Consider the following 27,989-nt stretch of genomic DNA (forward strand, 5'->3'; position numbering starts at 1 on the left):
AATAGTAGGGATATATCAGTCCATCAGCTATTCACTGCGAGCAGGTTGATCAAGCCGCTCCACAATATTTCCAGATCTCTGTTCTACCGCCCTTTGCCGCCCGAGATATCCTGACCCAGACGATACCCACCGACCTTCTCCCACTCCACCTTCTGTCGCGTTATGGGAAGCTGCCTCCGGAGACCCTTGAATACACCCTCCGATGTTTGAACAAAGGCCCGGTTCAGTGCTTCCTGGTAATCGCGCTCCGCCGCAGCAATCCGGGAGACAATCGATTCGGCGGATACGGAGGAAATGGAGATGTTCACAGGCTTAGTTGTGTTAAGGGCAACGTTGCCGTCTTCGTAGTAGTGGACGTCAACGTGGATGTTGCCAGTCAGGGTAGAGGACGCGACGGGAAGTTGGTAAATTGCGCGGAAACGACCGTTCCTATTGTGATAGAACAGACAATCCTCCCCAGATGGGGAAGCGTCCATAACGATTAGTTTCCACCCAAGTTATTCTTCGTAGGGACTGTAACCACTCACCAGAAGTTGTTGGGAGAGTAACGATTGGAAACCAAGACGATAGCAATGGCAGAGTCATTCTCAATGGGGTACACACCATATGAGCAGTTAGGGTAGTGTTCACGGGCATGAGCACCAAACGACTTGAGCAGCGATTTGCTAAATATGGTAAGCGCAATATCACCAAGACTGCAATCGAGATCATTTCTTACATCAAGTCTGCATGCTCCGACTCCAATGGGTATGATTGTGCCGCAGAGGCAGTCTATTGCCCAGGTCAAACCCGGTGAGCCTCCAACGTACCGCCCTCAGTTGATCAGATGAAACCTACCTGTGTGGTGTGGTCGACCTCGAAGGAGGTTTGGCTCTCCGGATCGAAGTAGCGGTTATCCTCGAGCTCATTAAATGCACTAATAATGACCTTCCCAGCAAAAGTGTCAGCTCCCCACAGACATAAATCACTCCCAAGCGAAACCCACCTCCTGGCTTGATCCTGGCAATTTCACTGTTGCGAGCTGCGTCTCGTTGTACCGCTTGAACGCGGGCAGAAGAGAGGGAATGATATCTTCGCCATCGGAAGTCAAGGCTTGCACATCTAATCAAACAGTTGGGATCAGTATCACCGTTCGTGTAGGGGTCGGTGTTGCGGGGATCAAGGAAGGCAGTGCAGCGTTAGGAGGGCCATCTACCGGCAACAACATCGGCGAGCTGGGTAAAAATATGTCAGCGATTATCTCTTAAGCTCCAGGTAGACGATGACCAGGGGAATGGGGGATCCTGGATCATTGTTGACGTGCATACCTCTCCGGGCGGGGCACCCTCGATGAAGGAGGATGCCAGTTCAATAGTGGAAGGCATAGTGCAGGGAAATACAATCGGGGTATTCGATATTGAGCAATAAGTTCAAGCACAATTGAATTCCTTGAGAAGTACTTGAGCTTAGAAGTGCGGTGATTGTCTGGAGTCTGCGGAGAGAAAGCTGTCGGAGGCGGAGAACGATAAGCACGTGGCCTACCTACTATGTACTATGGATACATCCGGAACTACTATACCTACTAAGCATCAACAGAGCAGTGAAAGTGAGATGATTGATGAAATGATCTGACATGAGGTATCTGAAACGCTAAAATAACGAATGTGTATGTTGCTTGAGGATCCAAATAACACCATGCCCTTGTAAACCACCCAAAACAAAATGCCGGTAAACTCCAAGAGCGCATGAAGACTATCTAATTCCGTATCACAAACCCAAAAGCGCCTTTCAATCAATGCTCATATTCATAAAGCCATCACTGGCTTCGGTCATCCCTTGTAGGCCGACGCGTTTCCCACCTCCGGCATGAGAGATCGATCGATTGCCTGTTTCAGAACTGAGTCGTTCAGAGAACGGGGCACCGAGGCCCGGCTTTGGTGGGGGACCCCAGATGTTTGGGCCCATATCACTTGGGACATTATGGGAGTGAGTCATCACTGGACTGCTCTGAACACTGACACTGGGTGAAACAGCCCGGCGCTTGAAAAGATTAGGATCAAAGTCATCGTCACGACGCCGCTTGCGGCAGATCTCCCCGATACTTGGCATGCCCGGGGCATGGGGAGTGGAAGAGCGGGAACGGTGCTTGGAGGATTCCGCGGTAACAGAGCCGATGGTCGTGGACGGAGTCATATCCATGAACATATCCTCATCTGCCAAAGACGAGGGACCTTCCTGACGAACCGGGGGAGGGGTTCGGTAACGTTCATCAAACGAGTTCCAAAACGCAACGCCACCCGAGTTCCGACTAGCTTGTTTACCAAAAGTGTCTGTAGATGCTGTGTCCTGTCCCGCTTTGACCGCGGGATCTTCTGACGGTATCAAGTCAAACGAGGTCGAGGGCTGCAGCGACGGGAACTCGCCGAGTGCAGGAGTTGATTCAGGTTCAGTGTCGCGGACCTGCCGTACCACTTCCGCTTCTCGTTTCATATCGCTATCAACTGGAGCACCCTCCTCCATCAGAGCGGCGCGAATGCGCGCAAATGTCTTGGTTTTAGGCTGTCATTCGAGTTAACTTCTGGACCACTGTGACAAAAAGGCGCCAACTTACAAGTAAGCTCCCACGTCGTGTCACTGCGCGACGGATTACTCCCAGTGGACCGCCACCTTCTGGGTGGGGGATGGGAATTGGGCTTCCGCCTCGCATCGCGCGATTCTCGCCATCATCGCTCATATCGGACAAACGCAGGTCGCGTGCGCCAAAGCTGAGACTCTCTCTGCGTGAATGTGCAGTCTGCCGCGGGGCAAAATAACCCCCACCGGAGTGCTCGACACTCTTCATGATTGGTGGAGAGTGAGGAGCAGGACTATGTTTTGAACTGTTTCCACTCGCACTGCTCGAGCTATGGCGACTACGGCCTTTGCGAAAGCGCGCACGTTGGAAACTCATCAAGCTGGCAGCAGCTTGTGAATATCCCCCCCATCCACTCGTTGCCTGGACTCTGCATATTGCTAGCGAACGGACTTGGTCCACTTATGCGAGTCGCCTGCGGCGTATTAAGCATAATATCGTCGCGATCAGCCATTGACTCATCTTCCTCTTCGCTGCTACTTGTGTCCGACTCCATCATATTCACACTTGACATGGAGCTTGAGATTGTCGTACGGTCGCCTGGACCCGAGGTGGAAAAAGGTGGGATGGACGTCGCTCCAAGTGATCCGCGTCGCTGGGGTATTGCCATGCCTCGCCCTCCAACGATGGGAGACGAATCTGGGGACGACTCGGCTAGGGTAGAATGGTGGAGGTTCGTACACGCGCGTGAGAAGTCGAGTCCCCGAGATCGTCGAGGGAGAACAGAACCCGGAGATCCGTAGATATGTGATGGGTCAAGTTTAGGAGAGAGAGGGGCGCGGTTTGTAAGTGATGGCGACACGGCGGGTTTGGAAGGCAAGTGTAGCGATAGACTCGAATGAGCTACACTTGATCTTTGAGGTGTCGCAGGAAGGGCAGGTATTGCGATATCATCTTTGCTTGCCCGACTGAGATCACCAGTAGACGGTTGTGTGGGCGCAGGTCTGGACGCATCGGATAATGAACGCGACTTGGGAGAGTGCGACGGTTCAAGTTGGTGTTCTAGATCGGTTTGGTGAGGTTGAGCTAATTGTTGACTGAGTTTGCTTTCAAACCCATGGGTTGACACACTGCGCCCCGGCGCTGGAGGTCGCACCTGCGCCATTTTGAAGTCACTTTGGTCTGATTTCGCGATACAGAGCAAGGGTATAGAGTGAGGGGCATCATTAGTCGGCACCGAGGCAGGAAAATGGGTTCAACGCCACATTTAATGCCTGGCGAGCACATATGATGTGCTTTATAGAAAGCTATTCCCAGTTTTCGGGTCGATGTGAGGTCTACATTACATCGCAGGTCGCTGGCTTGGGCGGTTAACGAGATCAGATGACAGCACGCTAACCCAATGCGGACAATCCCCTCTATACATAGTGAGCGACTATCTTGTCCAACATAACATATCTACAATCCATTGTACAATTGTAGACTTTCCATGTAAATAGGACATAGGATTGCTCAATCATTCAGTACTTGTACAGTTTACAGAAGATTTCACATGGTTATTCTTGCTCGCTTACGCCCTATGCCAGACTCATGGCATCGCTGATTGGCACCACATACCATTCCCAATCATTGCACTGATTTTGGAAAACGGTCCCTTTCATCAAATCCGAGTCGCGTGTCTGCCATAATTTGGTGATCACCGCCCGCGTTCTAGCAATGTTCGAGATGGTTGAATCAGCCATTGTTGCCAGGGAACGTAGCACAATCACTCGTCCTGAACCCGATTCCATTTCAGATTTCAGGAAAACCTCGTCGTCAGATGGGTCAAGCTCTACAGCTGCCACAAATACTGGCCATGTCACATTGACCAGCGACTTACGGTCAAGGAGGTCCGATATAAGTCGCAGAATCTGGCGCACATAGCTCTTCACCAATGGTGTGGTGGGACCAGCCCCATACAGGGAACAATGTAAATAGACCATTGCAGCCAATCGCTTAGCATCTGCAACCTGGGCGAGAATTTCGTCGTCGCCCTCTCCCACTTCCTGGACTAAGTTCGCCAGTTGGCGTTCAAGAGAAGCCGCACGTAGTGAGAACGATGCCTTGTCCGCATCAGACGTATTTTGTCTCCTTGTTCGACTCAAATCTGTAATTTTGGCCAAGATTGATACCAATTCAGGACTACATCCCATCCAAAGATCGACGTTGCGTTCATCTGGTTTCCAGTAATCGGTACCAAACAAGACCTCCTTAGCACAAGCGGTTCGACCCATGACATCCTGAAAGGCAAAGAATTGCTCTGCAAAGCTTGTCATAGGATCCGATGGGGCCATTGGCTGCCCTAATGTCATTTGCTGTTTTCTTCGCAGACGGATCAAATCGTTGGCGCCTTTGAGATGGATGGTCCATTGTTGATCACACTTGTCCACTATCTCGTATAAGCATAGCATGATCATAATAACCAGTACTTCGGCATCCATGGAGCATGTCAAACTCCCTTGTGACGAAAGACGTTGACGAAGATCCCTCAACGCCCCTGATTTATAACGCAGACCGATTGCAGCATAGCTTGGATTGAACCTTGACCAGTGGCATGCTCCTAATGCTTGAATGGCCTTGAAAAGCGTAGGAGAAGCCGTTAGACAGAATGGGAGAACCACAGAGGCAAATGGCGAAGAAAATACGGAGCTGGCGGCCGTGCGAGGGCACACTTGTTGAAGATAGTAATCAAACAACTCTCCGTGCCCTGATTTGGAGAGCTCTGGAAACAGTGCAAGTGAAGGTGAAAGGCTGGGGTGGATTTTTGTGCTAAGCCCACTGAGATGTGGGAAATGTTGTAACCAGGACCATAGTTGGGGTGAGTTGGAGGTTTGAGCGACTGAAATCAGTGCATTCAACTCGTCGAAGTCGACATTCACTTCATTTGGGTGTTCAAATGTCGATACACCGCTATTTATGAAGCCCCAAGGGCCGATTGTTGGCACTGGGCACCACTCATGTGTTTCCGAAAAACGCGAGCCGCATGTAGGTTGATTTGCGCCAGTTTTGTTCCATACCCCTGCACGCCCGAAAGCTGCTCCCCGACTGATAAATTCTGATTCCCATTTGAGAACCAGGTTCTTCATGCACGGCAATCCTTTCTCCTGGCAGCGTGTGCAAATTGGCTTCTTGGTGTCACATCGGACACGACTCGCCCGACATTCTTTGCAGCCATCGCGAGAGCGGGTCTTCACCGGACCTGTGCGGTCTGCAGCTTTTCTTCGTGGCATACGAGTTCCAAAATTGGGATAACTTTCACATGATCTGAATTTGCATGGGGCCAAAGATCGTAGGTGATTGAAGTTGGCAAAGAAAATTGGGGTGGCGGATAAGAGGCCTATGGCCACCCCGCCAAATCGCCCAAACAAATTTACTCGGGGAACTCCCTAGATACCTACATAGATACCTAGGGGATCTCTAGTCAGACTTTGAATACGTTTGAGCATTCTACTTAAGCATGATTCTTTTTCCACTCGACCGCACACTCGCCAAATGTCACAAATTCAACTTCTCGTTGTTTGAGCCACGAAATCATTCGGTCAATCATCCCAATCACATGGGCCATTCCACTAGTATCTGGGTGCAGGACCAAAGGGAAAACAAAGCCTTGTTCAGCATCTTCCTCAATTGATTTTTCGAGGGCCTCCCAGTAGAGAAAGTCGAATCGAGACTTCCAATTTTGCTCAATTGTGGCCGGACTGATGAATCCTTGTGAGTTTTCCACCCCGGGCAAAAATTGCAAGGGGGTCATGTCCTCCATATACCAATTGCATGGGATTTCAACCAGTGTCTGGGGAGTCCTGGCTGCAGGGGCAGGGAGGGGCTTCATCCAGGTTGAAGCAGACTTGGAAGGAGAAAAGTCAATGGCCTTGGGCTCTGACATCCGAGGAACAAAATACAAGGACGAATCATGATGCGTGAGAGAGGAATCTGGGTCAAATTTAGTTCCCGCGCAGACTTCAGGATATGAAACAAAAAAGAGGATACATACCGTATAAAAAGCCAAACTCTTCTAGGACTTGAATAGTGTGTGTTCGTAACTGATATAACGGCGCCCGCCATCCTTGGGGTTTCTTCCCGGTCAAGTCGGTTGCCAGTTGCACACATTTGGCAATGACCTCTCTCTCCTGCGATTCAGTCATTTGACTGGAGCCCTCGTGCGCATATCCATGGCAACCGATTTCGGCGCCCGAGTCCACAATTGCTTTGGTCTCTTCTGGAAATGATTCCATTGAATGACCCGGCACAAACCAAGTCACCGAGGAACTGATTCCATGTTTCTTGAAAAGGCGTAATAAGCGTGGCACTCCGACTTGAGCTGCGAAAAAGCCACTGCTATAATCGGCCAGATTGGTTGTAGCCGAAGCACCGGTCCCTAGAAAACCCGAGACGGCATCGAAATCGACAGAAAGTAGAATTTGAACCTTTGGTTTTCGGGAAGACATAAGTGAATTCAAGTGTGAGATTATATGACCTAAGTGGAAGAGAAGGTGAAGCTGAAGGCCAAGAGGTGATGAAATTTATAGAGCAAGTTCCCAAGTCAACGCTCGAGAGGGAAAGACGACCCGACTCGGATCCACCCGCCATATAGAGAGCTCGTTAGAACCTCAACGATTGTGATTCACGCAATTTTCATTGGACAACATGACACCGACTCAGAGTCAACAAGTCGACTCCCATTATTCTCTCGACTTGACACAGCAACATCTAACCCCGGATTTCCCGTAAAGAAGTTGACCGGTTTGAGACCAACCACCATTCTTTCAGATGGCATGACTGGCCAATCCTCGATCCTTGGATTGTGCGTTGATCCAAATGTATGCCAAATCACAATATCTTCATTTCGCACTGTCGACTTGGAGTCGGGGTCATTTCTCCGTTGAGAAATCGCCGAGTTGATCCCATCGCCGCCAAGGGACTGCATAGTATGTTTTCCGGCCGGAAAAAGCTCTTCGTCGCTATAACGAGTAATCCAGATTGCATGGTTGCCAAATTCAGATCGCTTTGCATGGAAAGACTCTGGATGAGCCAGTAGCAATTGGCTGTAGCATGGAACGAGTTTGAAGCCAACTGGTGTACCGGTGATAGGATTGACTTGCGCCTCATTGATGATCTTAAAAGTACGATTCTTAGTGAAATCAAGATCTAGTCCACCTTCCTCGGTCACAATCGTTGAATGAGTGGTGTACCCGACCCCAAAAGGATTTCGCACAGATGGGTCATTGAAGGGCAAAGGGCGGGATTCTTCAACCTGCAACGAGTTTGCAACTCCATCGATCGCAGGATCAACACGAAGAGAGAACAAGTGTTGGTGATATGGTGCAAGAACACCCGGGGCAACAATGGTACCATATCCAACTTTGTCACCAATGTTGATAGGACTGGTAGATAAAATCCCAGTGGCCCGAACTTCATAATGAATCGAAGCATCTTGGCCAAAGTGGAAAGCAAAGATATACTCATAGTTGCTGACCGTGATGATTGTCTGCAAGACCAGAATTCGTGATCTCACCACCGCGGCATTCCCTGTGCGGAAGTTTGTGTGCTTCCATAAAATCCCATCATCTTGCTCATGGCAACATATGACATTGGGCAATTTTAATGGCTCTCCTGAGGATGTGTTGTGCCATCCATCGAAATATTTGATCATTCCTAGACAATCACATCCAAGGGATAAGTTGTTCGCGTTAATCCCGGCACCATCATTCCCAAGGTCAAATGCCGCTTTGCGTGGGAACGGAGCACGAGGATCACCATAAGGCACAAACATCTCTGCCAAAGACAGTCGGTAAAAGAGACTCCGACCGTCGTAACGAATATCATGCAGTGTGAGACCCTCACGATAGTTGAAACCCACGCGCATAGTCCATTTCTCCCACATCAACAAGTTACCTTGTGACTTGAAGGAAACACCCTCTGGCTGGACAACCTGGTAGGGCTTAGTGGTTGTGCGCGGTGGTGGTCGCAGACTGGGATGATATTCACTCAGAGCAGTCGAATGGATCTTGCAGGGGTCATATGGCCGTGCTTCCTCATGAACTCTCTCACTCTCAGACGAAGGTAAATGGTAGACCTTGGTCACCTTGAGTTTCTCGGAGACCTCGGCACACAAGTCAAGAGGATATGCGTAATAGTTGGCGTCAGGATTGTCTACCAGTCGCATGTAGAACCAACACTATGCATGTCAATTAGCTGGAATTGGGAGGTTGCAGATATCGGTGTTCTAACCATGCTAGTCCGCTCCGACATGTCGTTCATGCCATCAGTGGCATAAGCCCACGCTTCCACAACGACTGAGGCCCCTTGAGGGAGCTTCAACTTTTGAATTTCATTTTTGACCCTCTCGTCTGCCATGCAAGCATTCTCGACTTCTTTCATGTAAGCCGAGTCAATGTACGAGTGTTTTCCCACAAGGACCTTGCGTTGAACGACAGCATTTCGGTCTAGATCAACAAGAAGCTCGGTGAGTTCATTTGGTGCAGAGTTACCATAAACGATCACTTGGATGTGAGCGATACGAGCAGGTCGGGAAACTTGGGGCTGCTCCAGATGTTCATTCTCCAAGAAGGCTATCATCTCCTGCTTTGGTGGCTCTTTCAAGGTGATGACGCGAAAGTTGAAGCTCTTTCCAGGAAGCAACTCTTCGACAATTTTTGCCGCCTATAATATGGTTAATAGGATAGCTGACCTGTGCTTGATTGAGAAGAGCTACCTTGGTAATTTCCTGGGGCCCGAGGGGATCAAAAGGGTGGGTATCAGACATGATGGAAGTATTTAAAATGAATGGAAGAATGAAGAGAGTGTGATAAACCAGAGCTTTTATAATTCGAAGGAAATCTATAAGCCAAGATCAGAGAATGCACTGTATTCGCTAAGATATAAGTATAACCGAAAAGATTGGCTGGTTAATCGCTAAGGTAAAGAATAGCCGGAATAGCGATCATCTTCGACTCCAGAGGTTAGAACGGAGATATTTTAATGTACAGTCCATTGAGTCTTTGAATATCATCTAATGACATACACATATGTCGTATATTGAGTACAAAATTGAAGCAAATGCCCCCTTGTAGAGTGATATCTCAACAGAGTGATTTATAGATCATATTCTAACTCACTATACCTTCAACCATCAGGTAACCATCCGGGATATCACTAATGTACCTATCATGTATATAATCTTGGGACTAGAACCTTCCAGGACATTTGGCATTTCGATATCTCCGTCCCCGCTTCTTTTCTCCTTTTCTCCCTCACCAACTTTGTCTATTCACTATGACATCCACCCGCACTATTTTAGTCTTCCAGCATGATGCCAATCTCCATACTCTTGAGACCACCGTGACGGCTGTTCTTCCTTTCAATGCCCTCGAAGAGTCCAGTCGCCTACTCTTCAAAGATGCCGGCGAGAAACACATTGTCATTGTTACCGAGAAAACTATCTTCCATCCCCAAGGTGGCGGCCAACCCTCGGATACGGGCGTATTGAAAGGCCAATCTGGCGTTTTCACAGTCACGGCCGCTCGCACAGATGCCCATGGACAGGTGCTGCACCTCGGTCTTTTCGAGGGCACGTCCATTTTTAACAAAGGCGACACGGTTGAGCAGGCAATTGATGTGGAAAAGCGTCTACTGTATTCCCGGTTGCATACTGCAGGTCACGTACTAGGCGCGTCAGTCCGGCACCTTTTGGAAAAAGAGATTGAGGATTTCGATGAACTGAAAGCCTCACACTTCCCTGACTCGGCAGCATGTGAGTTTCAAGGCTCAATCGAAGGGAAATGGAAGGACGCCATTCAGAACAAGTTGGATGAATATATCGCCGCCAAAATGCCTGTTCAGATTGAATGGTGGGGTGAAGAGGATTTCCGTTCGCGTGGACTAGAGCGATTGATTCCCGATCGCAGTTTGGTGCCCGCAGGTGAAAAGTCTCGTGTGGTGAACATCGTTGGCGCTGAAGTGTACCCTTGCGGAGGCACACATGTCGATACGACAGATTTGTGTGGACCTGTGGCAGTGAAGAAGATCTCGAGAAAACAAGGAAACTCACGAGTCAGCTACGTGGTCGAATGATGTTGATTCATTCCATGTTCTCTTTTTTTGGGGGAATGTCATATAGACAGGGAGGGACGGAGCATGATAGAAGTTCCCCGTAGACCGAATGATTATCTCAAGTTGTGTTATACCTTGGCCAAGTGAGACAGAAAAAAATTCTACAGTACGTGTTGAAGCATTGGGAATATATGAAGACTAGACCGGTGTTCCCTTCAGATGCTTTTAAGAAAAGAGTCCAACAGGAAAAGCCCTCTATAGTGCGAGTGAATACGCCAGGGTAGAAAGATGGTATGTTCATGCAAGAGCTAGATTTATCGAGATGGCTCTGTGTCTTGGAGCTCATAGTTCTCCTCCGAGGGACTAGCGCGTGCAATGAAGGGCCGCGCAAGAGTCTCCTCGTCGCCCAATTTAGCAAAGCCATCCGGCCCAGCAAGATCAGCTTTGTCATAGGGAACGTCACACATGGCCGACCGCAGCGGGGGATAGTAGCGGCGGTACGAGAACCATGCTATCAACATGCCCAAGAGCCCCCCACACGTCACATCATATACATCATGTCGATAATCGGCCAGACGGGAGAGCGCGACCATCAGAGCACACAGCAATGGTAAAAACGCAAGTAAACAACGTCCAAGATCCGTCCGAGGACGGAAGACATGCATCTGACCACACAAGAAACTATAGGGTCACGATCGTTAGAGGGCCTTAACCCGGTACGCTTGAATGATCACTTACAGGTATAGATAGCCCAGACCACCAAACGAGAAGCTGCTATGCCCACTAGGGAAGCTCCTCCATCCCTCTTGTAGAATGTGCTGGTTGGTTTCTGTGCAGACAGTCCATGCGACCAGCACCTTATTCGATGTACCCCGGGAGGGTTTGCAGCGCGATAACAAATCCGGACGTGGTCTTCCCGCCGCATTTTTGATTATGTCCGTCAGGAACGAGGTCAACATCAAAGCCACGAGTAGCCCGAGTACTGTCACTTGCGTCTTTTGCACACCCGCGCGAAACATTGCGGACCAAGCGAGAATAATCAGGAAAGGAATCAGACCAGCGAAGACGACCGACCATACTTTTGCTCCATGTTAGAATCAAGAAAAGTAGAGCCTATCATTGGCAATTGACTTACAAACAGGAACTCGTTCGTGGACGGCGAACGGGTACTGAATGGCTCTGTTATCCAGGTAAAACATGCGGTGGAACGGGTTCACGAATAATTGAATCTATTCAATTGTCAACAAAACCCCCATGTGCATTCGTAAATATCATTTGCGGCTTACCAGTATCCATCCTACCACCAGAAACCCTAATGCGATGTAGTCGGCGGCATAGGTGCGTTGCGCGAAGCGCGCTGCAGCACCAGTGAGTCCAACACGTTGTAGAATCGGGGTCGACCCGTCCCCCGAACCATTGTGAGGCATCCTGCACAACTCCCGAGAACTTCAGAGATATCTTCAGGTCTTCATGGGGAGCATGTTGAGATTCAAATCAGTCAAGCTGACATTCGACACATTGCGGAAGCACAGACCACCTGACCGCTCTCCGCTCTACGGAAGGAACTTCAGCGCTGCCTCACTTCCTCTTTCATCATATCCATTACCCTCGCTCTAATCGATATGGCCGACGAGAGCCAACAACGAGCCGTAAACACGGCATTTGCGCCCCCGCCACCCTTGTGGAAACACTTTACGCGCGAGAATGTCGACAAGTTGGAGCAGATCAAAGCTGAAGCTTCCAGGGGCGAAGATGGGCAGTTGCATAAGAACAAGCAATGGTCACCAGCGGAATTGCGCGCTCTAGAGATTCCTCCAGAGCTTCGGTACCTAGTGCCACCTGAAATTCCTGAAGGACAGTACAGTGTCTTTGGCGAATTGCAAACCGTTTGTGCCCCCGAATTCGAGCCTAGCGGTTGACAATACTGATCCTGAAATAGCTCTCTACGGCGTTGCCATCGTTGAAAGAGCAAGGAATCGAACAGCTCTACCCAGAACCCTCAGCAACTGGTACCGAACAGGACTCGCAGCCCTCGCCCCCTCTCAATCACGCATACTACCTTCTCAAGATTAGCAAGTCTCTGCTCCTTAATTTCCTAGAATTTACCGGTATCTTGTCAGTCTCGCCGGAACAATTTGAATCCAAGGTTGAAGACCTGCGCAACTTATTCATCAATGCGCACCATCTTCTCAACCTATACCGTCCTCACCAAGCCCGCGAATCACTCATCATGATGATGGAAGAGCAGCTCAACCACAGCCGAGAGGAAATGAAGCAAATGGATAAAGTCAAAGCCGAGGTTGAGGGCCTACTAGAGCAGTTGCAAGCGGAGGGTAGCCGTGTGGCTGCTACTGGGCGAGGAGAGGATACCGACCAGGCCAAAGCGCTGAAAGAAAAGGCCGATGAGCACTCTCGGTTAATTTGGGATCTACTGGACAAAGATAACTGAATCTACCAACAGGCTGGATCTTCTGAATTACAACATCATTCTCATCACCGGATCAAATGGCTGAGCCTTTCCTGGGCTATGTGCTCAACCGTGACCAAATGCCAACCTCGGCCTTGAACGGTCCGATGGGAAGAGTCTCAAGCCATAGGCTCGTCATCATCCAACTAAGCACCCGTCGGCCGAGTATCTCATAGGCACGCAAACTCGGCTGGATGTTGACTACGACACCCAGATGTGTCGATTGTACCATCAAGCGCTTCGCATCATCCCAAGGCAGATACTGGATCACACCAATATCCCGGGACATTCTCCGATGTCAGAAACACTCTGCTATCGCCAACGGCCCCTCGCTTCAGAGCGTTGTAGCGGCGATTGGCTACCTCGGAATCCCGTTGCAATTACCCTAGAAGCCAGCAACATGTCGGGTTTCCGTGAAACTCCACCGGGAATTGTTGAAATTAGAGACTGCATCATATATGAGATATCATTATACTGAACACTGCTCCAACCAGCATCGAATGCAATCCAAATGACCAAACGTTCTTTCTATCGATATTGAATACCTCGAATAATTCTATGTAGCGTAGCCAATAAACTCCGATAACCTCTTCACGCTAAAGAGCAGCCAGTGGTACCGACCCTTGAAAAATGTTGAAAAAAAAAAAAAAAACAATGTGCAAATCAATGAGAGGCGGCGCGCTGCTCCGCCCAGGCCTTGTCAATAGCACACTCAGCCAACCGCTTCAATTCTACAATGAAATCACCGACCAGTTTGAATTGCACAAGCTCAGTTGAAGGCAGTTTCCGTGAGAAGATACGCTCAATCATAACCGTGGCGACGCGCAATCGGTCCAAGTCTTCGCGCGAATGTGGGTCCAATGGATTCTGAAGAATGCTGCAGAAGATGGTGAGCAGCGCGGACATGGGGTAGAAGATAAGAGTCCTAAGATGGATGGATTAGCTTGAATAATCCCATAACATGACAAGAAACGCATACCAGAACACCCCGTCGACTACCACATGTTCTGCTGCCTTGAGGTAACATAGACTTGATCGACTGGCCTCTACTGAAAGTGCCATACTTGAACTCACCCCATCCATCATGCCACTTTGTCCTTGTCTCCACGCTTTGCATCTTCCGCTCGCTTGATGGATGATGGTCATACATAGGTGATAGTTCAGACGCAGCATGACAGTATGCATACCCATGTTCGGATCGGACGTCTCGGAAGAGAAGGACACGGTTGGACGCCATATGGGAGGGACTGACAGCCGCCATTCTTCTAGCGCGTCATCAAGCTCCCGGATTGACTTGAGCAGCTCGGCGTCTGACTTTTGGAGACAGCTGACCGAATATAGCTCTCGATGCGCTCGGGCTTTGATAATACTCAGGCGCAAGTCGAATGGAAATACTGGACCGTACCACGGGGCCTCCTCATTTTCTACATCCAAGAATGCTCGATCAAGATAGCCCGGCGGAAGTGTCAAATCACAATTTTCGTCCGTGATAGTAGGCGGTTGACCCGTGCGTAGAGCAAGGTCTTTATCAATTGTGTAGCAAATCCAGAATAGATTCCGTAGCTGTGAATGTCTTTGCTGGCCGAGCTGATCCGTCGAGATGGCCTGACTGCTAAAAAGATTACCACCAAGCATGAAAATGAGCCGCGCAGCAATTGCCGCATAGTAATTGGTCGCTCGCATATTTCCCGAAGACAGCTCAAAGAGAGTCTGTGTATTCAGTGGTCAGTGCTTGGGATTTGACAACAAGGTGGTTCACTTACCAACATAGTGACAGCCTGCGCGGCGTCCAGACTAGCAGGCTCTTGTAATACCAGAGGCATCAAAAACTGTGCCTTGGTGGAAAGTAGATCATGGTCAATTGGGGTGGCCGTAGTAGTCGCGCTGACAATATCCTTGACATCTGGGAGGCGAGAGATGAAGGTAAGAAATGCAATGACACAAACCCTAGCGCTGGCTTGGCCGTATTTGAATATGGATGGCGATTGACCATAAGCTGTGTTGAGGGTCTCCTCAAAAAGTTCCGGGTCTATAACAGGAAAGATGCGCCGCATCACCTTGGAACTCTTATATGCCTGAAAGTACAGCTGCGCGGTTCTCCAGTCGGGAAGTTCGTAAGGACTGTTAGTGTGCATGTTCATGTTCATCAAAAAAGTGTGAAAGGTTTTTCCGCGCTCTTTATCCCAAGGTGCGCGCGGTGGACTCAGTTTGTCAATTGCAACGTCCTGTCCAGTGCGGGCTCTGATCCATTCTCGCCCCTCAGGAAAGAGGAACGGCGTGCCTGTAAGTAAACTGATGACACCCAGCTCTTTACCCGCGAAGTGAACTCGCACTGACGACGAGCCTGGAGGCTGAGTGTTGCTTGGGGAATTGCTGGCCGTTGTGTCAGACGTCGTATTGGCTTCAAGAGATTGAGGAGACTCTCCCACGACTTTTGCCAGTTAGTTTCGGGCTGCTAGATCTGCATGGTAAAGAGACACTATACCGGAGATTTGATCACCCATGAAATTGTCTGCCAGAAGTTGCTCAATACGACTAATTCGCTCCGATAGTCGTGAAACTTTGGGGCGTCTTGAATCTAACGTCAGACCCATAGAAGAACACGCCCGAGGTACGGACTCACGCATCATCATCAGCATTTTTCCTTTTCCTCTGGACTACTCTGTCGAATGTGCAGGGAATATTATGGTGGCTACACCAATTACACTGCGGAAGCGCCGCATCACATTTAATCTGGGACCAGTTTAGCGGGGATGAAGACTTGAATTACGATCCACCTACCTTTCTTTTGTAACAGGAATCACAGGCACGAGAAGTCCGTGTTCTTGGCTGATCGTCTGGAGCATTCGATGCAGAATACATCGTGCCAAAGGAAAGAATTAAGCTTAAAGGATTGTCCGGGAGGAAATGGCTGGCCCCGAAAGCCGCTGACAGTATAGCCGCTGACTCAGATTAATGCCTCAAACCTCAGGCAAATATATCATGATGTCATCAGTTCATATCCCCTGGAGATTTACGGGTACGGCGTGGATACGGAGTATTGCGTACCTTTGGAGAATTTGACTGTGACTTTACATCTACATGACATGTACAGAGTTGAACGATGATAGATTGGTGGGGTATCGCAATGAGGACGGCACATCGGAAAGGGAAATAAAAATCCAATCCCCCAATCCCCTCCATGATCTGCACATATATGATTTCCTTGTTTCGCCATCCACATACTGTCAGACCACCGCAATTTCCAACCAGAAAAAAAAGCATATCGAGGTTGAGATGGTAGTCCAGCTCACATCACAGTGCATATGCAGCAATCGCACTCTTCGTCGCCGCAATCACAACCAAAGCAGGGTTTGGAGACTGATTTGATGGGCTTTTTAATGGAGCTACCGGAGCTGGAAGGAAGCGTAAAGTTGAAAGGGGTTGAAAGAGAGTGAACGGCCATGGCGGAGGGTAGAAGCTTTCTATTAAATCTCGTCAACTTTGGAAAAAAAAAAAAAAAGTGAGAACATTCAAGAAGATACCTTCAAGCAAAGATTCAAGGGTATAGGGCTGAAATAGTGGGAGTTGGGGAAAAAGAGAGGGAGGAAGTTAAGGCCTCAGCAGGCAGCCAGATATTATGACTGGTCGGATACCACCCCAAGTCCCAGGCACATCAATTACTACGGAGTATAGCTTCATACATTATATATATTCTAACATACCTACATCTATCTTATTATGGACCTGGACATCAAATTCATTGAAAATATGGCAATTTCAGCTAACAGCTTGCTATCTTATGAGTTAAAAGGAGTGAATTCATTTTTTGTTAGGGCTACTCTCAAAAGCTTTAGTATGGGGCTATAAAGGACCTTATAATCAAAGACTTTGTCAATACTTCTGTTTTCGAACCTCTTGTAAAAATGCCTCGGCCTCGTTAAGTCTGATCTAAGTCCGTGATCTTACAATCTTTAAAGACAACATGACAGAACGAAAGGGACGGCTATTTGGCGTGAACTCTGCGAGACCTCTCACGCAGTCTCTCTATAGGATAGGGCAAACAGGCGATCAGTTTGCAGAGGACCCTAAAGGCAAAGGCATTTCCTGGATAATGGTGGAACTCCCCTTTAGCATGGATCCCCTATATACTAATGAAATGCTCTTAGAGTTTGCGATTCTCGAAATGCAGAGTTACCGTGCTGTCATCTATCCAGAGTCTCAGCAGTACGTTAGGCACGAGTGCATCTCATTCCCGGTAGTGGATTATCCGACAGCCACGGATGATATTGTGCAAGTGGCTTGTATACTCATGGCCCGGGCTGAGGAAGTCGCGGAGTTCTGGCTAGAGGAACTGCGGGCTGGTAGGGTTACTCGTGATCGAGAACGTATCTTCCCTTCCAAGAATTTGAGGAAAAATCAAGCTAGAGAATCCATCCTTGAGTGATGTGTTATTGGGGTCTGTATGGAGGTACCAGGGTTTGACTACGGATTGACACACCTGGGTATACTCGAGTGAATACACTTCTATCATAAAGCTTTGATTCTAAGAGGTAGATTGATGGATAGTAAATCTTAGGAATGGCGCACTGTCTATGGCACAAATATCAGGTCTCTCATCCAAGACTTCTTTTTTTTTTGAAGAAACATAATAATCTAGGAACTAGACAGAGATCTTGGTGTGTACTATGGAATGAGTTCACACGTGGATCTTCTAGCTGCTGCAGTATTCAGATACATAACACATAGCAATGAACTCTCGATCATATTGAGGGGGTAGAATATAGCACAGACAATCACCCCAATCCTTGCCTCGGTGGAAGTTCTTGTAGGCTCTCAAGTATTCCCACCACTCTGGATACCAGCCAGCAAACTCCCAATCTAGGATAGCAGTAACCCGGTAATCATTGTTTTCATCCACAAGTATATTTCGAGAGGAGAAATCAGAATGGGTGAAGACAATTTCATGACCATCCGTCAGTGCATGTTCTGCATAGTATCTGAGAGGGGCCGACAGTCCTGAACTGAGGTCATTTAGAATCCACTGATTGAATTCGTGTTCAGAGTCAAAGGGCCCTCCATAGATAGGCCCCCACTTGCCCATCGAGACAGTACCGCGATCAATAGCACCGATATAATTGCCTTTGAGATTTCGAAGTTGGGTGATATAGCCACGGAGTTGCTCGGAAATTGATTGTTTCTGGCTAGGACTCAAGGTATTCCAAACGTCGTCTAGTGACTTGCCAGGTATATAGTCCATAACAATGCCAACCACTTTATCTTCCTCCCACCGAACATCATGAACCTTTGGCACTGGGATTGTAGTATTCTCAGCGATAAACCGAAGGGTTGGAGCTTCATGGACTGGAATATCGTCGGCCTTTTTCACCACAAGATCTTCGCTGATTCGAACAATCTTGTGGCGATGAAAGGTATAGAGTATCTCTCCTTCATCATCTGTAACCTTGGACCTAGCTTCTGCCTCATCAGCTTTGATTTTGTCGTGATTCAAGAGTCGGTGCAAAAGTTCGGCTTTCAATGCAGCTTTGTCTTTAGAAAGCGCCTTAGTCGTAGGTGTAGCTTTGTGTTCAGGAAGGGGTTTAGTCGACGGTGCAGCTTCGTCCCTTGTCTGAACCCTGGCTTCATTCAGAGCTTGAGTACGTTTCCTTGCATCGTTGCTTGGCTAGGTATCATCTTCGGCGATAATATGGCCTGCTTCTGGAGCGTTGTCTTGGTTCATAGCTGTGTTCTGTGGGCAGGCAAGATCAACAGCCCCGCGGCCGCTAGGGACCTCATCTGGGCGCTTCTGATGGATGACATAAGAGTAGTTTGTCTTTAACTAGGTCAAAAGATCTTGGGGACAAAATTGGAACTCTTCTCAAGTAGGTAAAATAAAGCTTTCTTATATGGGGTAAAACGATAGTGCGCCATACTTTGGGGTGCTTTACGGCTTTGAACCAATTCCTGACGTATGATTCTCCCTTTCTACCGGGTTCTAGGCGTGAAAGGTATTTCACCAGTCTGCGATTTGATGATTATAAGGATTTTTGTTCGTGGAATAGCTCCAATGATAATGTTATTTGCAGTACGGAGTACACTGCGTGGAGCGTTGAAAGGGGTATCAAAATCAGGCATCTTGAGGCAGCAATTAGCATCCTAATTGAACCCAACAGTTCTTCCTATCACCATTGTGGATGTGCAGTATGATGACAACGGTTGGAGATGGTAGGACGGACTGCACTGCAGGAGGCAGTGATGAGAAGAGGTTGCTATACAATCTGCCCCCTTGACCATTTCCTTCTAACAAATTACGTACTACGAATGAAAATAGGCTGTTTCACAGTTGAGATCAAAGCATGTAGTCATTGACAGTATATACAACAGCAACTTTTGAAGAGTTTCATCAATCATCGCCGCAGTGACTGGGGTATCGTCTAGTCATCTTGGGCTTCCAAGCCATCCGTCTATCCATTAAATAAATCCTTTTTTTCGTTCATCAATCCATAAAAGAGCAGTCGGCTTACAGCTGCTCCACCCAGGGAGCGGCACCGGGCTGCATCTGGTTCAGCCACTTAACGAGCTCAACGAGCTCGGCCCGACGCTCATCGTCCAACTGATCCTCATCGCCGGTGAGAACCGACTGGAAGACTGGAAGGAGGCTAGGGGTGAGTTCGCGGATGGTGGCATCCTCCCACTTGTACATCTGGCAGATCATGCGGTACAGAGGCTCGTTCTCTTCGAAGTCATTCTTCAGGGGAAGAATGTTGACGAGGGCGGGAAGCACGTCCTTGGTGGGGACACTATCGCGGTAACGAAGGATCATGCGGCTCACACATCCGGTAGCGTTATCCTGGAGACGCGAGACGTCCATCTGAAGACAAGCCTCAAGACGGGCAAGAATGGTGGGGATCTCCTTGATGATCTCAGCTTCAGCGTTAGAGTGTTGAATCAAGCGGCCGACGGCGTATGCTGCGTTGGACTTTGTCTGGGAGTCCTCATCGGCGAGGCGGTGAAGAAGTAGCTTCATGAAGACAGGTGTGAAGGGGGTGACGGCGGCACCCATGCCGTTGATGCACTCCGCGAGGACACCAACAGCAGTGGCACGCTCAAGAGACTCAGTGCTACCAGCGTAGCGGAGAATGGTCTTCTCGAACACTTTCCAGAGCTCAGCGAAGCTCTGGCCCAAAGCGGCGGCCATGCCAGAGACAACATCCAGAGCAGTGTCAACAACAATCCAGTCGAATTCGGAAGATTCCTCACCGGCCTCAAGAGTTTCCTCCTCGGGACCGAACTCCACCTGGCAGATGTGTTGCTTGGTGATGATGTCAGTGACCATTTGGATCACGTTGTGAAGCATGGTCTCATTGGCAATGAGGGCAGGACCGCAGAAGCGCAAGTTCTCCGCCATGTTGCGATTGATGTCGGCGACAGTAGAACTATTAAATATCGGTCAGCAATCAAGTCCTCGAGTTGACGTTTGATAAATAATGAGGCTATGGAGGTAAATCTCAGAGTGTAGACTTCGCCGTTTACATCAAGTACGCCTTTGGCGCATCAAAGTGAGCTGGGTTAAGCGGAAAACATCATCATAGAAATGGGTTGGGCAGGTGAAGAATAGAAAAAAAGAGACAGTTGAAACATACCGGTCATCTTCTTCGGTCCACATCTTGACGGTAGCAGTCATGAGGATCTCACCGAACTTCTGGACCTCCTTCGCAGGCTGAACCTGAAGGGGGAGGCCAGGCTGCCACTTGGGCATCTGGCCGTTCTCCTCAGCAATAGAAAACAGCATAGCGTATGAGCGGTGAAGGGTGCTGATGGTGCTCTTGCGAACACCCTCGTACGGGTGTTCGCACAAGGGCATCACATACTCAATGGTCTTCTCAAAGTAGGGCAAGAAGGCGCTGCGGGTGTGCGTGACGAGGTCACCGATGACCTCAACAGCGATCTCCTTCTCGAGGGAGAGAGGAGTAGTTGCAGTAATGTCATCCCAGTCGTCCTCATCTTCGAGATCGACATCCTCGATATCACCATCATCCTCCTCGTCTTCGGCGCTGGCGACCTTGACCTTGCGGCCGTTGAAGGTAACCTCCTGGCCAACAAGGTCCTTAGCAGCACTACCAAGATCAACATCAAGATCGCTCTCGTCCTGCTCGATGCAATCGTACAGACCCTTCACGACACCCTGAAGGAAGGGAGCGAAGTGCTCGCCATAGACCTTGGCCATGGCGCCCCAGAAGATGTAAGTGCTCTCCTTGAGACGGGAGTGACCGAGGTGCAAAGCTTCCTCGGTGGCACGCATGAGGGGCTCGACATACGGCTGGTAACGCTCGGGACCAGCGGCGGCGGCCATCTCGCCCATAGAGTCGGTGACACTGGCGCGGAGGTCAAGTTCGTCCTCGCTGTCTTTGACAGTAGCGAATTCCTGGAGGAGATGCATCGACTCATCGAAGAATGAGAGGAACGAATCTCCGGCAGAGGAGGCGAGGGAGCCGAGAGCACCGGCAGCAAGGGCCTTGATCTTGAAATCGGGGTGCTTGAATAGGTTGTGCAGAATGGGAACAAGTTCAGCCTGGTAAGGAGAAACAGCGTTCTCATCAAGACCATCCACGACAGCATCAATGGCACTAATGCCGGCCTTGATGATATCGAGTGTAGGGCCCTCCTCCTCGCCCTTGTACTCTTGCATAGCGCTGGCTAAGTTCTGGAAGAGCAAAGGCATGAGGCGCGCGTGCTGGGTGCTGAGGTCCTCAACGAGATCCTCGGCGAGACGAGCGACAGTGTGCAACGAGGCCTGACGCACCTTGGGATCCTGATCAGCAAGAAGCTGAAGGACCATGGGGAAGATCTCCTTCATCTGAGTGCTGATGAAGTCGGGGGCACCCTCAACACACATGCCAAGGGCCATGATACCAGCACGACGGTAGTCGGGGTCGGCGTTGTTGAAGTACTGTCCCAGTGCGTTGAGCAAGGGGACAACGACCTGGCTAGGAGGCAGGCTCTGGGAGAGCATGTCCAGGAGACCGAGAGCGGAACGAGCAGGGGTGATATCATCATCACCAGGAGAGGCATCGCCCAACTCGGTCACAATCTGGAGAGCAGTACGGGTGAGCTCCTCGCCAATTCGCATGCCCTGAACCTTGAGCTTGCGGTACTGGATGGTTTGCATCAGGAAGCTGATGGCCTGGGTGCGAACATCCTCATCAACCTCAGTGTTGGCAGCGATCTGGTTCATCAAGATGACCAGGTCCTTGAGGTGAACGGTCAGCAAAGCAGGGTCACAACCAAGCAGAGTCTGGAAAACTTCGAAAGACTGCATGATGTGGTCCTCCTCTTGCTTCTCAATGGAATCCTTGAGGATGGCCACCATAGCAGGAACCAGCTCCTGGAAAGCCTTGACAGGAGCCTCATCCTCCTCCGAGTCAAGGTGCATAGCAAGCTTGCTCAGAGACATAAGGGTATTGATGCGGACTTCAGCACTCTCGGGATCCCGGATAGTTTTGTTGAAGAGGTTGAAGAGGTCCTGGAACTTCTCCTCAAACCCTTCACCGAGAGTGTCCAAGATGGTGAAGAGGATGTAGATGGCCACAGCACGCTCAGCGGCGTTTCCACTGTTGCCAGCCTGCAGCAGCAGGTTGGGCAGGTCAGCCCACTCACCATCGTTCAAATCAATCTTTGCAATAGCGGAGATAATCTGAGCGATGGAGTGCTGGACGAGAGATGAACTCTCACCCATAGTGGAGCGAAGTAGCTGTTCTCGGATTTGGGGCTTCTGGTTGGCGGGAACCTTCAACCAGTGCTTGGAAACGAGCGAACGGGCCTCCACAGAAGAGAGCTGGCGTAGATTTTGGTCATCATGGCTAGTGCAAATCTGGACAAGGAACACAAGGGATTCGGGCTTGTTGTAGAATTCCTTTTGCAAGACTCCGGTAGCCTCCTTAAGGTTTCCCTGGGAGGCTGAATGAATGGGTCAGCGAGATGAACATCGACTTCAACTATGCAAGGCAGACTCACGGTCTAGGATAATCTGCAACTGCTGCAGGAATCGTTGTTGATCCATGATTGAATGGAGAATGTGAAATATTTTCAAGTGATAGTTTCAGTTGCCCTGTCTCTGAGAGACTCAGGCCACACGAACAAAGATTGAGCAGTCTGTCTCAGACAAACAACTCAAATGGGGTATCACAAAGCAATATTGACAAGAAAAAAAAGGATGAAGAAAAAAAAAGAGAGTGATGGAGGAGAAGAAGAAGAGAAGAGGAGAAGAAAAAAAAAATTTAGGGGAGGTGGGCTGGTACCTAATTGAGTTTAGCGCCTGGATTGTCAACACGCGGGAATTTGGGCAGAGATTTTTTTTCTTTATGACTTCATTTATAGGGGAATTTATATTAAGACTATCAGCTATCACGGCTGTGATTATTATGATAGTCATGACTAGAAGAGGTCATTTGTACTGTTCATTATTCTCAAAGATTGCAGGGATATCCATAACATAGTTATAAGTAAACTACAACACCAAGAGTATAAAAATCTCCCACATTGAACATAAAAACTAGAAGATAAATTGAGAAAGAAAAAAAGAAACCAATTCCCCCCGAAAAACTCCTGTTACTTCCATCTTGTTCGATAACAAATTGTGCTTCAGTAAACAAATCAGGTTGGCATGTGCTGTGTTATGGACCACCAGCCATCCGGTCGTTTCCAGACCCACAACACCAAAGCCACAAACAACCGAGGACTTAATATTCATCAGAATCATAATCTTCATGGATGAGCGACGAGCGGTAGCCACGTGAAGCGAGATTGGCCTCTAGTCCACCGTCAGACGCAGGGTCAAAGTAACCTAAATCCGTCAGTGGAATTCATATCATTTGAGGGCCAGTCTGCACATACCACCACCGCCAAAGTAGCTGAGGGCTACTGGTAAGAATATGAGAGCATGCGTAGCAGCAAAAACTACCAGGGCCAACCACACCCGGAAATAGTAGATCTCGAAGATCTTACTTCGAGTAAACGCCAGAACACAAACTCCTAACAGCTTTGTCACGGTGATGCCACTAAAGACACTTCCACCAACATTGATCAAGGCCGCCCATGCTCGAGCATCCTTACCACGGAACTCGGCGGGCACCTTCTCCATAATAGGTCGAGCGGGGAACATGAAGGCTCGGGCAATGTGAGCACAGAACTCAACACCGATGCCCACACAAATGACCAGATTGACAAGAGAGATGGCATTCAAGGAAACGCCAACGATCGCCATGGTGCCAATGATATCAACCACTATCATAACCACAGTGGCGGTGACGACGGCGCCCGTGGCTATAGACCCCAGTATCACAGAGGTCAAGACGAAGATGATAGCCACAGCCGACCCAAGAAGGGTACCAGTAAGTCGCACAATAGAGACATATTGATCGAAGAAGATGTAAAACTTGGAATATGGGAAGACATCAATATTGTGCTCCTGTGAGATGCCATCTGCAATCCGACGAGCTGCAATATATGCCTCGATGAATTCATCCTGGCCCCGAAGAGGGGTGTGACTAGTACGGAAATGGCTGGCATTGATCGTTTTATATTTGTCGTCAATGACCAAGGCATTGCTGTAGGGTGCTTTGCCACCAAGGGGACAAGAGGCATCAGTGGGAGCATCGATCCCATTTTTTGGCATAATGCACAAATTCAGATCCTTGCGGCATCCCCGAAAGAGAGATATTCCAGGCAGGAACACGATCCTCGAAACAAAGTTTGCCATTTTCTTTACAACAGTCCTGCTGGGGGTTCAACCAATAGAAGAAATCATCAATCCAGCTGGCGGCAGAGCCTGCAAGATAAGACACATCCGGGCGCTTAGACTCTTGCTCGAGGATGAAGGGCAGTGAATATTCATCGCAAGTGGTGAACCTTCCACAGAGCTGCTGCTGGTGGCTTCGCTCGGTAACATTCACATTCCGGGTCACAAAGTAGACCGGAGGCCCCGCCCCAAAGTATGAATCCAAGTCATTGAAATATGAAATCAGGTATGAGTCGCTAGGAAGCGCAATTCGTTGATCTAACCCGAGAGGAACCTCTGGGATGAAGGCCAGACCAGCAGTGAAAAGACCCAAGAAAAATATAACAACACCTGCTTTCACCCGCCGATCTAGGAGGAAAGGCGCGTAGACCCTACGGATGAAGGCTTGCAAAGTACTCTCTACCTCCTGTCCGTCGTAATTTTCCTCAGGAAAGCCGAACGAGTTTGCTTTCCGGACGGTTAGACAAGGGACACAATCTGCACGGAGACTCTGGACGCGTCTCTGGTTCAGAGCCAAGACGGAGATGAACATGGTAATTTGCAGAATCGCGTTGATGAAGACTGCACCGGCGGCATAAGCGGCAAAATTCTTGACAGCAGGCATGCCGACAAAGACACCCAGGGCAAAGGCCACTGTTTCCGTCAAAGCAGACAGGAAGATGCTAGGTCCAATTCGACTGACTGCCCGGGCAACTCGCTCGTCGATCTCTTCGTCAGGATGGCTGATGTTGACTCGCTCGAATTCGTGGACGATCAAGAAAATGTTGTCTACTCCCACTGCCAGGACCAAGAATGGAATAACTTCAGCAATGATCAAGGTTACCTTGACGCCTGCTGCCGAGAACAGGCCGACTGATGCGGAGACAGACATCAAAACAATGACGATTCCGACAATCCCCAGCGTAAATTTAGATTGCACAAGAGCATTGGAAGGGTTGGTCAGCAGAGACCTCCAGGTAACTGTGACCGAGCCCAGGGCCATCGAGGCATAGAAAAACATGATCAGATAGCTGATAACAACAATCTTCGCATCGGTGTTGGTAGACTTGTTTAGTTCCTGTTCCAAACTGACCTCGGAATTGAAAGACACGCGAAGGCCTCGCTCGGCAGCTTCTTCTTGGACTACCCCGAGAACGGCCTGGAAAGTGTTTTCCCAATCGATGGCTTTTGCTTCTTCTTCTGTACCCTGTGCGTAATTATTCACCACCCACGTCACAATGAGTGCCTTGGCATCCATCACATTCCCTGTCTCTTCATATCCACCAAGAATCATTTCGGGCCTCAGGGGCTGCGAGAAACCAGGAAGGCAGCTAGGGTCTCCAGGCGACTCTGTACAGTGGCTGAGCCGGTCTTCCCATGTATCTGGATCAAGATTTGAGACTGAGCTGCCAAAATACCCAGTAACCGATTGCACGACACAGGCTTCTCCAGTCGGCTTGAAACAAACGTCATCGAGGTTGAGACCCTGGTCCAACGAGATCACGCGTTGGACACGAGACTCAACATCAAACCACCAAGTGAGGGTTTCATAGTCCAAGAGGGGACGTGAGTCGTTCTCTGGGCGGTCATTTACTAAAAATACCTGCTCGGCTCGGTAGAATGGACCAAAATTCCGATCAAAGAAATCCTTCTCCTGCGCGGCTGCAGATGACGGGCTCACCCAGAGTCGTACCGGATCCGTTTCAACTGTAAAGCTCAACCACCCTAGGCTCAGTAGCGCCACCCCGATGATGCTGGAAGATATTGTGATTGCTGGGAACCGCGCACAAGTACCACCGATGCGATGAAACAAGGCTGACAGCACAGAATTGAGTTTATACACTCCCTGTGGCCGTTCCATGTATCCTCCACGGTGCATGATTTCCCCTTCGTCTTCGTCATCGCTGGGCGTGGGATCTTGCAATAAGCGCACCCGCTCTGGCTTGCGGAACCGACGTTCTTTGTATGTGACGTAGCTCGCGAGAGCCATAACAAACAGCAGAAAGATGGAATAAACGAGGATAACGGCAAAGGACAGACACGGTAGAAGTCCTACATGACATATCTTGTGAGGAGAGATGGCGGGCAACTCCGGACACACTTCCGGGCAGTCGACACAAGAGCATCGGAATGATTTGTCTTCGTCATTGCAGGCCTTTGGCTTGATTGAAAGCGCCTTCATTCCCTGCGGGTCAGATCCACTGGGCTCTGTGTGATAATTAATCTGAAAGGGGCTTCCAAGAAACTTCTTATCACCTAGAAACTTCATGAAATGGGTATAGTCCTGAGCGCCACCGCCAATGAAGTCCATGGCTTTTCCACCCGAGGCACCATTCTTTACATTCTTGCAACTATCGAAGAAGCCGCTCTGGTATTCTTCGGACCAAACATTATCCAGCTCGGTCACAAGTCTTTTGCCAGAGCTGTGCTCCTCAGTTTTGGTGATATTGATAAAAAGCGACTGGTCGGGAGAGCATGTAAAGGTGCAGAATGTATTGAAGAAATTGTCTCGGCAGGCGGGGCAGGAGGCGATAATTCCCTCGGCTAGCTTGAGGTTACTTGAAAGCGCATCAATCTATGGTTTATCAGCATGATATGATACTAAAATCAGCCCTGGCAACATTGTTGGAACCAAAGGTATCTCTCACCTGTTCTTCTCTACAGCAGACTGGGCCTTCGCTCCATTTACTGCCACACAGATTTACTAGTTTCTGGCGCACTGCGTCTTCTGGTTGTTGTGCCAAGTCATTATCAGGACAGGGCAATTCTCCACCGAAGATAGATTGCTTCCCACAATGACCACGGATAGCACAACGGCCCTCTTCGTGGATTTTGGTTTCACCCTGCGCATCGACCAAAGTAGGCGTCAAAGAGCCCAGCCCAACAATCACAGCGATGGTCTTGAGGAACCGCATCCTGCGAAAAGGGTAGGTGTGCCGAGAGAAAGGACCATTTATACCAATGTCCAATTGATATATGTATGGGAGAGCGACACTTTCAGTAATGGAGGTTGGCCATGCACTTGTCGGTCTGTGGAAGGTTAAAAGGCTCAGAAGGATAAGGAGATGCGAATTTAAGGGACAATCAGATATATTTCGAGAAGATGGGATTAAAATCGATACCAAATG

General features: G+C 49.2%; 15 protein-coding genes across 15 annotated transcripts; 3 read left to right on the plus strand and 12 right to left on the minus strand.

Annotated features, from left to right (window-relative positions):
* Positions 1–83: 83 nt before the first annotated feature.
* Positions 84–1,364, minus strand: N7500_001411 (F-actin-capping protein subunit alpha; the record flags this gene model as incomplete). Its single annotated transcript, XM_056672557.1, has 7 exons — positions 84–429; positions 528–665; positions 719–771; positions 838–927; positions 986–1,101; positions 1,196–1,214; positions 1,308–1,364. 7 exons carry the CDS (start codon positions 1,362–1,364, stop codon positions 84–86), a joined length of 819 nt encoding a protein of 272 aa, XP_056536076.1.
* Positions 1,365–1,767: 403 nt separating this feature from the next.
* N7500_001412 (uncharacterized protein) lies at positions 1,768–3,716 on the minus strand (the record flags this gene model as incomplete). Its single annotated transcript, XM_056672558.1, is given in 3 exon segments — positions 1,768–2,538; positions 2,591–3,003; positions 3,014–3,716. 3 exon segments carry the CDS (start codon positions 3,714–3,716, stop codon positions 1,768–1,770), a joined length of 1,887 nt encoding a protein of 628 aa, XP_056536077.1.
* Positions 3,717–4,128: 412 nt separating this feature from the next.
* Positions 4,129–5,820, minus strand: N7500_001413 (Zn(II)2Cys6 transcription factor; the record flags this gene model as incomplete). The annotated part of the gene is made up of 1 exon (XM_056672559.1): positions 4,129–5,820. One exon carries the CDS (start codon positions 5,818–5,820, stop codon positions 4,129–4,131), a length of 1,692 nt encoding a protein of 563 aa, XP_056536078.1.
* Positions 5,821–6,041: 221 nt separating this feature from the next.
* N7500_001414 (polysaccharide deacetylase family protein) lies at positions 6,042–7,035 on the minus strand (the record flags this gene model as incomplete). Its single annotated transcript, XM_056672560.1, has 2 exons — positions 6,042–6,520; positions 6,582–7,035. The coding sequence occupies 2 exons, from the start codon at positions 7,033–7,035 to the stop codon at positions 6,042–6,044; spliced, it is 933 nt and encodes a 310-aa protein (XP_056536079.1).
* Positions 7,036–7,211: 176 nt separating this feature from the next.
* On the minus strand, positions 7,212–9,353 carry N7500_001415 (amine oxidase; the record flags this gene model as incomplete). The annotated part of the gene is made up of 3 exons (XM_056672561.1): positions 7,212–8,765; positions 8,819–9,250; positions 9,303–9,353. 3 exons carry the CDS (start codon positions 9,351–9,353, stop codon positions 7,212–7,214), a joined length of 2,037 nt encoding a protein of 678 aa, XP_056536080.1.
* A 509-nt stretch (positions 9,354–9,862) lies between these two features.
* Positions 9,863–10,660, plus strand: N7500_001416 (putative alanine--tRNA ligase; the record flags this gene model as incomplete). The annotated part of the gene is made up of 1 exon (XM_056672562.1): positions 9,863–10,660. The coding sequence occupies one exon, from the start codon at positions 9,863–9,865 to the stop codon at positions 10,658–10,660; it is 798 nt and encodes a 265-aa protein (XP_056536081.1).
* A 293-nt stretch (positions 10,661–10,953) lies between these two features.
* On the minus strand, positions 10,954–12,066 carry N7500_001417 (phosphatase PAP2 family protein; the record flags this gene model as incomplete). The annotated part of the gene is made up of 4 exons (XM_056672563.1): positions 10,954–11,320; positions 11,378–11,717; positions 11,775–11,868; positions 11,926–12,066. 4 exons carry the CDS (start codon positions 12,064–12,066, stop codon positions 10,954–10,956), a joined length of 942 nt encoding a protein of 313 aa, XP_056536082.1.
* Positions 12,067–12,261: 195 nt separating this feature from the next.
* On the plus strand, positions 12,262–13,088 carry med7 (mediator complex subunit MED7; the record flags this gene model as incomplete). The annotated part of the gene is made up of 2 exons (XM_056672564.1): positions 12,262–12,525; positions 12,579–13,088. The coding sequence occupies 2 exons, from the start codon at positions 12,262–12,264 to the stop codon at positions 13,086–13,088; spliced, it is 774 nt and encodes a 257-aa protein (XP_056536083.1).
* A 76-nt stretch (positions 13,089–13,164) lies between these two features.
* N7500_001419 (uncharacterized protein) lies at positions 13,165–13,395 on the minus strand (the record flags this gene model as incomplete). Its single annotated transcript, XM_056672565.1, has 1 exon — positions 13,165–13,395. The coding sequence occupies one exon, from the start codon at positions 13,393–13,395 to the stop codon at positions 13,165–13,167; it is 231 nt and encodes a 76-aa protein (XP_056536084.1).
* A 374-nt stretch (positions 13,396–13,769) lies between these two features.
* Positions 13,770–15,745, minus strand: N7500_001420 (putative C6 transcription factor; the record flags this gene model as incomplete). The annotated part of the gene is made up of 4 exons (XM_056672566.1): positions 13,770–14,031; positions 14,086–14,816; positions 14,870–15,537; positions 15,592–15,745. 4 exons carry the CDS (start codon positions 15,743–15,745, stop codon positions 13,770–13,772), a joined length of 1,815 nt encoding a protein of 604 aa, XP_056536085.1.
* An 18-nt stretch (positions 15,746–15,763) lies between these two features.
* Positions 15,764–16,551, minus strand: N7500_001421 (uncharacterized protein; the record flags this gene model as incomplete). Its single annotated transcript, XM_056672567.1, has 3 exons — positions 15,764–15,839; positions 15,888–15,935; positions 16,427–16,551. The coding sequence occupies 3 exons, from the start codon at positions 16,549–16,551 to the stop codon at positions 15,764–15,766; spliced, it is 249 nt and encodes an 82-aa protein (XP_056536086.1).
* A 519-nt stretch (positions 16,552–17,070) lies between these two features.
* N7500_001422 (Cwf15/Cwc15 cell cycle control protein) lies at positions 17,071–17,532 on the plus strand (the record flags this gene model as incomplete). The annotated part of the gene is made up of 1 exon (XM_056672568.1): positions 17,071–17,532. The coding sequence occupies one exon, from the start codon at positions 17,071–17,073 to the stop codon at positions 17,530–17,532; it is 462 nt and encodes a 153-aa protein (XP_056536087.1).
* Positions 17,533–17,799: 267 nt separating this feature from the next.
* Positions 17,800–18,758, minus strand: N7500_001423 (aminoglycoside phosphotransferase family protein; the record flags this gene model as incomplete). The annotated part of the gene is made up of 2 exons (XM_056672569.1): positions 17,800–18,714; positions 18,747–18,758. 2 exons carry the CDS (start codon positions 18,756–18,758, stop codon positions 17,800–17,802), a joined length of 927 nt encoding a protein of 308 aa, XP_056536088.1.
* Positions 18,759–19,605: 847 nt separating this feature from the next.
* On the minus strand, positions 19,606–23,145 carry N7500_001424 (putative importin beta-4 subunit; the record flags this gene model as incomplete). The annotated part of the gene is made up of 3 exons (XM_056672570.1): positions 19,606–20,521; positions 20,729–23,042; positions 23,100–23,145. 3 exons carry the CDS (start codon positions 23,143–23,145, stop codon positions 19,606–19,608), a joined length of 3,276 nt encoding a protein of 1,091 aa, XP_056536089.1.
* Positions 23,146–23,824: 679 nt separating this feature from the next.
* On the minus strand, positions 23,825–27,776 carry ncr1 (sphingolipid transporter NCR1; the record flags this gene model as incomplete). Its single annotated transcript, XM_056672571.1, has 4 exons — positions 23,825–23,928; positions 23,979–24,823; positions 24,876–27,436; positions 27,567–27,776. 4 exons carry the CDS (start codon positions 27,774–27,776, stop codon positions 23,825–23,827), a joined length of 3,720 nt encoding a protein of 1,239 aa, XP_056536090.1.
* Between the last annotated feature and the right edge of the window lie 213 nt (positions 27,777–27,989).

This window comes from Penicillium coprophilum (assembly GCF_028826855.1).
Source record: "Penicillium coprophilum strain IBT 35676 chromosome Unknown utg000002l_segment0_segment0, whole genome shotgun sequence".
Lineage (NCBI taxonomy): Eukaryota > Fungi > Ascomycota > Eurotiomycetes > Eurotiales > Aspergillaceae > Penicillium > Penicillium coprophilum.